Here is a 10,657-nt window from a genome sequence, read left to right as displayed (position 1 = left end):
TGCCAGGCCATGGTTAACATTTATAAGACTACTCTTTTACCTTTCCTGGAGACTAGAATGGCTAACCATAAGGCCATCACTAAAACTCTAGGCTTCACTAATCAAATCCAATTTCCAGCTTCTGGTTCTTCATGTGGGATTGTAATCATGTGGGATAATACTTCCTTGAAAATCCAAGACATTGTTGTCTTTCCTCAGGGCATCCATGTAGCTGTTAAAGTAAGTAACCCTTCATCCTCTTAGTTTTTTAATGTTATTTATACTAGTACCACCTTAGACAATAGGCAGTCCTTCTAGGCCAATTTGTCGAACTTTGCTAATTCCATTAAATCCCCTAATAATGGGCCTCGTCTAATTGGAAGGGATTTTAATGAAGTCCTAAGGGCCTAAGAGAAATTTGGTGGGAACTGTATTAATAGCACCAGAACAAATGCCTTCTGGGATTGCATTAACTCTTGTAGTCTCATTGATCTAGGTTTTAGAGGTAGTAAGTTTACCTGGACTAATAAGAGGTATAGAAATAGGAAATCTCTTATCATGGAGAGGCTTGACATATTCCTTGCTAATGAGGCCTGGATTCATCTCTTTCAGGAGGCTTTTGTCACTCACCTTCCTAGAACTTGTTCTGATCTCTGTTCCCTCCTCTTAAATCTCAACAAACCTCCTCCTAAATTAAATAAACCTTTCAGGGTAGAATCTATATGGTGTTCCTATTCACCCAAGTGGTTAAATATTTTTTTGACCCAAACTCCCCCCTTATTGATGCTATCCCCTTCTTTGAGATCAATGTCAAGGACTGGAACAAAAATATCTTTGGTAATATTTTTCAAAAGAAAAAGAAAATCCTTGCTAGGCTAACTGGTATTCAAAATTCCCCATTTACCCCCATAATACCATCTTCCATGATCTGGAAGAGACCCATTCAAAGAACTTTAATCAAATCCTGAACTAGGAACAAGAACAGGAATTTTGGAAGCTTAAATCCAGAATATCCTAACTCTCTGGGGGAGATGCCAATACTAGGTTTTTTCACATTAATACTCTTAATAAGATGAGAAGAAACAGAATCTGAGTCCTTAAGGAGGATAATGACACTTTGGCTCATCTCACTTTATTCCATAAAATCCCATATTCTCTTATTTTACTCCTCCCTCTTCACTACTGATAAATCTTACTCCTTCCTCCAATGTCAATCCAATCCTTCCTCTAGGAGCTTCATCAACTTGGATGATCGCTAAATATTTGACTGTTCTCCTTCTCCTGGGGAGATTAAGAGAACCTTGTTCTTCTTTAAGCCTAATAAAGCTCTAGTCCAAGCCACTGTTTTGCCCTTTTTTTCAATTTTGAAAGGTCGAAAAATATTGATTTCGACCTTTTAAACTATTTCAAAACTTTATAAAAAAATTGAAACAATCTAAGAAATTACAGAGTCGCCACTTAATTTATTTGAAAATAAATTAAGAAAACTTTAAAATAAAATCCTAAGTCTCAAAACATAAAAAGACTTAGACTTTTAAGAAAATCTCGGGTAGGTTCCTATTGACATTTTAGGAAGGTTTTTAAGGCATCTAAAATGTCGGCCAACTTGTGGTTATCCAGACTATTTAAAACCACTTTAACTAACATCGAAAAAAAGAAGTTGGTTTTTGAAAAGAAAGTGATTCAGAAAATATTTTTTGAGGTTTATGAAAAATCAAATTTTTAACGACTTAGTAGGGAATTTAACTAGGCCTAAGAACAGTAATAACAACTAGCACGTAAAAGGGGAAGAGGGAAACTAAAAGACTTAGGTCATTAGGCCCAAATCAATAAACCTGTCCTAAGCTAATTTGAGTTTTCAGCCCATCATCACCTGTCCTAATCTAAATATTGGGCTTTCGACCCATAACTTGCTTCACTTGTATTAATTTACAACATTGGCTTCGAGGCCCAAATGAATAAACAAATAGATAAATAAGTAAATCGATAAAGAATAAGAGAATAATAAAAAATCAAGACTTTTGAAGTCTCTTAGAGACCTCATCAATGGATTTTGACCCATTTTGCTTCTTCTTCCATCTTCTTGCACCCGCATGCCATATAGTCGACTTTGGTCTTAAATTTTGGACTTGACTCGAAAAGGTTGGCCTCATTGGCCCATTATGAAATGCAAGAAGAGAGAAGTCCATTTGGACTCGAGATATTTTTTGCATGTAAAGAAAAAATAAATAAATTAATATATGTTCAAGGCATAAAAGTGACATATTTCGAAGCAAAAGAAAATATCAAGAACCAATCTTTGAATGACAATGATAAGCACACTTGCGCACGTATAACAAGCATTAGAGTCAACAGATAAAATACAAAGTAAAGACACCTACTTACATGCCTCATGATTTATGTTCATATTGAGAATGAATAAAGGTAAAAGAAAGAGGGTCATATTCAATGAATTACTGCGAGAACAAACAATGTAAGCTTGCAAAAATAAAGGGATGAGGCAATAAGAAAAATATCCCCGACTTCTAAAATTGAACAAACATGTCCTAATCCATATAACAAAAGAAAATAAAGGTTAACTTTTCAAGAACGAAAATCTTTAAACTCTAACTAAGGTGACATTAACAATGATTCATACATCGAAATCATGGGCAACTTTAGGAAAAACATGTAACGACCTATGATTTATCTTTCTAAGACATTGTTGATTCTCTTTTGGTATTATGAATCAAAGAGAGATATGAATCAAATCTTTACACACATAAAGAGCACATATAACTACCCGAAGTAAGAAATTAGAATAAAAGTTTAGCAACTCTAAAAGTGAAATATGGTTCAAGAATCATACTATGCATGACTCGAAAATATCTAAATAATTCTATTTAGCCACAAAAGTCCGAACTTTCTCATCATTTTGACAAGACAATATGCGAACAAAAGAGGAATAAACATCTTGGATGAAAAATAAAGCTAGCACTTCATCTCTTAAATGAGGATTTTGAAATCCATTAAAACAATTAGCAAGTAAATGACAAATCCTTGACTTAATCATTTACTATTTTATTAAGGCGAAACAAATAATAGTAACTATTTTCCAACATAAAAGAAACAACTTTACATGTTAAAAGCAAACATATCCACCTATAATGAATTTAAAAAAGGCATGAACACATTTTTTAAGCAAAGATTGAAACTTTATCCATAATAATCAAAGAATAAAGTCAAAAGGCAAAACAATCAATATTAACTATTCTTTTCAACATAAAGGAAATAACTTTACATGCTAAAAACAGACATATCCACCAACAATGAGTTTAAACAAGACACGAGTGTGTTTTAAGCAAAGATCAAAACTTTATCCATAAAAATCAAAGAATAAGGTCAAAGGGCGAAACAATCAATATTAAATATTCTTTTTAACATAAAGAAATAACTTTACATGTTAAAAACAAACATATCCACCAAAAATGAGTTTAAACAAGGAATGTACACGTTTTTTAAGCAAAGATTGAAACTTTATCGATAATAATCAAAGAATAAAGGCAAAGAAACACGTTCAACGATTGCTAACTCATTTTTATATCATGAACATGAAAATAACCAAAATATCGATACCACAATGTCCTATGGACTTCAAGGCTGTTTACAGCAAACAATCCCAGCAAACACAATTACAACTACAAACTACGAAGAAAAAAGAGATAAAGAAGAAAACAATAATAAAACTAAAAAGGAAAAGGTGTGTTTACCTTTTTGGGGGTAGCAAAACGGGACTTCAAGATTTCTTTGGAGTCTTGATCACCACTGAAAAGCAATCTTTAGAGAACCCCGATTAGACTACCGCTTGAAAATTTCTACTAAAGAAAAGAAATTTAACTATTTGCTCAAAAATTTTTCCCACTCGATGAGACTTCTTTCCCTTTTTTACCAAAATAGTGGTAGTATTTATTGGAAAGGATGGAGATCCAATTCTATTAATCCACCAATGTGGGAGAAAGTATTTAGGGGTGTTTTTGGAATTTTAAAAATTGAAGATAAGATGAGGTAGAAAATAAAGTGAGGGGATTGTACAATGTAGTACAATTTTTGAATTTCAAAACTGAAAAAAGGACAAGATTGAGGGGGGAATTGTACAATGTAGTACAATATTTAAATTTCAAAATTTGAATTTAGAAAAAGGACAAGGTTGAGGGAGAATTGTACAATGTAGTACAATTTTTAAATTTCAAAATTTTAAAAAGGAAAAGTTTGGGGGAAAATTGTACAATGTAGTATAACTTTTTAATTTTTTAATTTTGAATTTGAAAAAATAACAAGGTTGAGGGGGAACTGTACAATGTAGTACAATTTTTGAATTTTAAAATTGAAAAAAAGACAGGGTTGAGGGTGGAAATTGTACAATGTAGTACAGTACAATTTTTGAATTTCAAAATTTGAATTTTAGGATTTGAATTTGATTTTGGTGGGAATTGGGTAGAAATTATGAGAGTTTTTGGGAATTTAGGGTTATTTAAAATATAACCCCAATTGGGATATAAAACTTAGCCAAATTTATTTACTTTTGACCAAATTGAAAATCAATTGGCCGATTCCATTACAATTATGACCAATTTAATTTCAATTATGGCCAAATCTAATAGATTGGCTAATTAAATTAAAATTCAATACAAATTAAAACTTTCTTTAATCCTGAGCTTCTTGATTAGATAAAATTAAATAAATATTTCTCTAAATAAATTATTTTTGAGAAAAAATTATATTTAAATCAATATTTTACTCATTTGAATTAATTTTCAAGATAAGCTTTGAGTAAAATTTGATATTTCATAAAATAAATATTTAAGTAACAAAATTATATATTTTGTATAATTAAATACGATGATATATAATCGCTATTTAAAATAGAAAAATTACTCAGATAAATACTTTGAAAAGTTTTTTATTCGGATAAAATAAATATTATAATTTTATTTGAAAATTGAAGAAAATCAGGACTAAACTTAGTTGTGGAGGGCAAAAATTAGGTGTCAACAGCCACTATCAAGTTCTGTATAGATACTTTCAACTCTAGTCAAATGGACCCTAGAGTTAACTCCAACTACCTTTGCGTTTTCCCTAAGTGCACAAATGCCTCTAACCTTAAAAACTTTAGGCCTATAAGCCTTTGCACACTACAAAAAAAAACCGTGTTTAGCTACAAATCGATAACGTTGCTAATCAACATATATCCGTCGCTAATGCAATTTTGACGGATCAGCGATGGAATATGTGTCATTGCTATATTGCGCGTTGCTAACCATTTAGCAACGGAAAAAAAAATTCGTGACCAGATTTGCAACGTCATAGAGACGACATATATCCGTTGCCATTTTGTAGCAACGAATATATTCATTGTTATATTTATAAATGTCGTTATTAATTCCATGTTGTATTTTGTCATTTTAATTATTTCATGACCAAATATTTCATTGCTTGTCCGTCGCTAAAAATTTTGTTATTTAGTCTCCAATTTTTGTGACAAAAAATTATTTTCCTCAATCCGTTGCAAATATTTTTTCTTTGGCAATGATTATATTTGTCGCTAAATTTGTTGTCGTTACTTTTCTTTCAATACCCTTTTTATTTGTATTTTGAATATTAAAAGCATATTACAAAATTCTTAAAATACCCAACATTTATATAAAAAAAAATCCACATATATAGATAGCAAAATCTTCTTATAATATTCAACATTCATATAAAAGAACCCACATATATAGATAACAAAAATCTAAACATCCTCAATACCAAACATAGCAACATGTAAAAACATAAGTATTTCTAAAACATCCTCAATACCTACATCCATCAAGTATAATTTGTTGTTGCACAATTTTAAACGTTTCAACAAAATAGACCATAAAAAACCAATGCACTGATCGTCAAAAGTATTACAACTGATCAAGATCATTGCAATCATCATCTAAGGAATCAAGATCGTCCAAAGTAGTAGCCTGAGGTGTCACAACTTCTGTACCTCCTCAATGATAATAGGAATAAATTGATTTTTAAGTGCGAAAATCAATCGCTTTACAAACTCATCCAAATCCAAATCTGCAGCTGGTACCGATTCATGTGAAGATGAAGATGAAGTCTTTCCACAAGAAACACAAAGAGTTTTCCCGTAGTAGCCTTTGGCTTCAACTCCAAGACCAAATACTCTTCGCTTCTTTTCTCCTCCGGTAGCTTGATAATATGCTTCAATTTGATCAATAACAGATTCTGATAATATTTTTTCTCGTAATATTTCTTCAAATCTTTCCTATGATAGTGGAAGTGAAATTATAACAGATTGTTTTTACAGATGATTAGATACCAAAAACCACTTTAAACTAAAAAATAAGAATTAAGTAAACTACTACATTAAGATTTAGTCTTACATGGATGATTCGGAAACGTTCATCAATGAAAGATTTTCTATCATGACCATGTGTGTGAACATACAAATGTAACTCACTTGGTGTCGAATCTCAACCCATTTCAGCAGCCTGTAAAAAAAGTGTTGAGCATTGTACTACAACAAAACTGCTAGAACATTTCATGTAAGCCAGAAATATTGCTAAAACCATAATTCAATTGGAACCTAGCTGGTTATCAGGTAAATATTATTAGTCGCGTGGTCAGAACTATGTTAGCCAATTTCATATTTCTTAATAAGTAATCACTGGAAAGACATTGTCGCATTTCATTTTATCAAAATCACTAAGAACATATGTTAATGAACATTTGGAAATTTCCAGTGTCAGAAGTGATATTTGAAATCACTGAATGTGTATTGATTGCCACTTGAGTAGGTAGGAAAAGTCTCAGAATCACCATTCTGAGATGAACACCAATTACATAAAACAGACAAGTAATTTCCTGTAAAAATTTATTTGTAAAAGTGTACTACTAAAAGTATATAAGGTCTTGATTCTACCCAATACATCTCGAATAACAAGTAAATATACGAATCCTCAGTAATACACCACTTTACAATATATAAGCATAGTTTACACTACAGAATTTTAGGTTAAAAAACAACAACAAAACACAACATACAAAATACTACACGAAGACAGAAACAGTAAAGAGTGATCACATTTTTGAACTATTTTAAAGTAAAAAAGTAGAATACCTACAATAACCACAAAGTCATAAGAAGTAATAGACAGGAAGCAGGAACTACAATATAGTCACTAAAGGTTAAAACAATGCAACAATACAACATAGTAGTCTCTTTAAAAAAAAACAATACAATATAGTCCCCCCCCCCCCCCCCCCCATAATTGCAATTAACCATTCATGCACTTGGTTCCAATAAGAAACCACCAACAGCCCCAAAATAAATAGACGTACACATACACAGATTCACACACATATTAACACACGCAAATGAAAATTTAGAACCAAAATTATATTTATCCACAGAAACGCAACAACAACATAACCTTGAACTAAGTTTAGACAGTCTCACAATAAATTATAGTTTAATACTTGAAATATATACTTACAAGTTTCTTTCGGTACTCTCCAATTGAGATAGATCCTCCCGTGTGAGATCCAGAAACAACTTCTTTGCCTCCACGACGATTCTACGCATTTATTTTTTACTTTTCAATACACTTTAGATCTGCCCAAAGTCGCTGCCAGCTTTCCCAGACATCTTCAGGTATAAAATCTTGCCTAATCCCTTTCTCTTTAATTTTAGCAATGAAATTTCTATACACAATTGTTGCCTTAATCTGCCACTGTTTTTTTAATGCAACATCGCTAATGGAAGAATCCCAATAGAAGTGTTTCTGAAATAAATTTCCAAAATAACACATTAATAGAATATTTATAAAAGTGAATACACTTTAAAAACTCAATTATGATGAAGATGTATACCTTGAATTCCCCAAAATAGCCATCTTTTATATCACATGAGACACCTTTCCAATGGAATCCATTATGATCAAGTTCACTTTTGAAAGACTTGTGTATGCTATTAGAGCATGCTTTAGATGGTTGCAATATGTATCAATGTGATGATATTATTTAGAGGTCTATTATAAATAAAAATAGTATATAACAATAATAGACAAAAGATGGACTAACCCTGAAGAAGTTATAATAACAAGGGTCCGCACATAGCTCCTACTGGAATTACCTTTTCCATTTATATTGCTACGAGATATGTCCTCACCTACTTGGTTGGTTTGTGAAGACATACCTACAGCTGTTGGGTTGCTCTGATTTGGAGCAGTAGGAGACGTACTGCCATGATTAGAAGTTGGAGAGAAGTTGGAGCACCTACGCCACCAGCTATTTGAGGCGCAACTGTAGGAGTGGGAATAGTAGGCATGTTTGCAGTAAGAACAGGAATATCACTCCTAGCTGCTGACTTACCCACATGCCCTATGCTTCCTCGACCTGTATCTCCACCTTGATTCATATTTATTAAAAAAAATTGTACTTGTTAAAGTGGATATAAGATGCAAATTTTGCACAACAAGTCACAACAACATACAAATTATAATTTTGAATTCCTATCCAACAAAATACCTCACAACAACACACCTCACTGTTATTCTGGAATCCTATGTAATACTGGAATACTCACAACAAGAACCAACAACAGATCAAGAACCAGCAATATAATAAGAACCACTAAAATACTCAGAACAAAAACCACTAACAGATCAAGAACCACCAACAGAACCACCAAAATGCTATAAAATACTCCCATTGTAATTCTTCCCACAAGAACTCCTCTCAAATCCAGAACCAACAACAGAATAAAAACCACCAACAGATCAAACCCACCAAAAGAATCACTAAAATACTCACAACAAGAGCCACCAACAGATCAAGAACGACCAATAAAGCCACCAAAATGCGACAAAATACTCCCATTGTAATTCTGTCCCCAAGAAATCTCAAATCAAGAACCAACAACATTTCACCAACCAAAAAAAAATAAAATATATATATATACACAGAATGAAAACCACAAGTTGATTATATTCATCCATTTTCAAGGATGAAGTCAATTGGTTAAGACCCTCACCTATTTGGTTCCTTAGAGTAGATGTACCTTCAGCTGTTGTGTTGATTTGATTTGGAGCAGTGGGAGATGATTCAAGTGTTGTATGGTTGCTACCATTACCAAAAATTTGAACCATTGATGTAAGGTGAGGAATCAATGGTTGAACTTGATTTGTATCATTTTGACCACCTATGCCGTCAGCTTGAGGACTAACAATAGTAGGAGTGGGAACAGTAGGTATGTTTGCAGTAACATCATTATTACTCCTAACTGCAAACTTGCCTCCATGCCCTGTACTTCCGCGACCTCTACCTCTACCTCTAGCCATATCTATAAAAATAATTGTATTAGTTAAGTGGAAATAATATGCAAACTGAATAATACCAAGAGAACCAAACAACAATATGTAGATAAGGTATCAGAAAATGTAAAAGCACAGTTGTAGCCGAAGAACACGGATGAGAAATGAAAGAGTCAAAAATTGACAAGCAGAGCATAAAACCAGTTGAAGCAACAAGTTTTGAGTAAATAATGAATAGAGACAAAGAAAATGATACTAGTTCGACAAAATGACTTCTCCCAAAATAAAATTAAGATACAATAGCATATTTTTTATCAAGCACTAATCACTCTCTGTGTCTTCTTCAAAATCTTCCTCTTCATCTTCCTCAATTCCTCAGTTTCATACTCTTCTTCTGTTGCATCCTCTTGGATCTCATGATGCTCTTGCAATAAACCATCATCAATGAGTTTATGCATTTCAATTAAGCTACCATTTGGATCATGTAAGTGTATGCTTTCATCTGTGGCAACATTCATGTCTATCTCATAGACTTGAACTTCTTCAACTTGAAATGGAATATTTAGTTCTGCAGCTATCTCAATTTCGTCATTAGGTAATTCAACAACATTTTAAGGTTTGATCTTCAATACAGCTGCCCAATCATCTTTGTCCTTTTTCTTGCTAGGATAAGACACATAACACGCTTGGTTGCTTGCATTTCCAGAATAAAAGGTTCATAATTTTTATATCGACGACGACGGTTAATATCAACCAATTTATACTGATTATGCTTTTCTAAAACCAACATCCATAGTTGGGTCAAACCATTCACATTTGAATAGTACAGTTCTCTTTAAAGGTACTTCACGGTATTCCACTTCTATAATCTGTTTTATTCGCATATAGAAATCACCAAAAATTAGATCTGAAATACAAACTCCACTATTCCTTGTTGATCTTGCGCTACCATAAAAATTCGTATGAAACTTGTATCCATTAACAAAATACACCGAATGAGATGTAGCACCTATCAATGGTCCACGAGTAAGACTACATAGGAATTCATTCTCAATATGATTGAACCAGACCTATTTAGAATATTATAAAATTTAGTTTAATTTTAGAAGTCAATTTAAGTGCATAATTGTATAAAAGATATTAATTTTTGAAGCCTTACATATTGCTTGAACCATATAGAGAAATTTGCTTCAAGGCACTCATTTATTTAATTTTGAGAGACATTTGGAAATTCTTCTTGCAAACATTGCACAAACATACTTCATTTAAAGAAAAGAAAATTAATTTCAAGTCATGATATATGAATATGATTATAAAATTAAGTTGAT

General features: G+C 32.2%; 1 protein-coding gene across 1 annotated transcript; it reads right to left on the bottom strand.

The window, feature by feature from the left end:
• Positions 1-7,607: 7,607 nt before the first annotated feature.
• On the bottom strand, positions 7,608-9,847 carry LOC107874048. Its single transcript, XM_016720943.2, has 4 exons — positions 9,652-9,847; positions 9,077-9,358; positions 8,258-8,424; positions 7,608-7,799 (listed from the first exon to the last, which is right to left on the bottom strand). Exons 1-4 carry the CDS (start codon positions 9,845-9,847, stop codon positions 7,608-7,610), a joined length of 837 nt encoding a protein of 278 aa, XP_016576429.2.
• Between the last annotated feature and the right edge of the window lie 810 nt (positions 9,848-10,657).

The sequence above is a fragment of the Capsicum annuum genome, chromosome 6 (assembly GCF_002878395.1).
Source record: "Capsicum annuum cultivar UCD-10X-F1 chromosome 6, UCD10Xv1.1, whole genome shotgun sequence".
Taxonomy (NCBI): Eukaryota; Viridiplantae; Streptophyta; class Magnoliopsida; order Solanales; family Solanaceae; genus Capsicum; species Capsicum annuum.
This window is presented reverse-complemented; position numbering and strand designations above follow the sequence as displayed.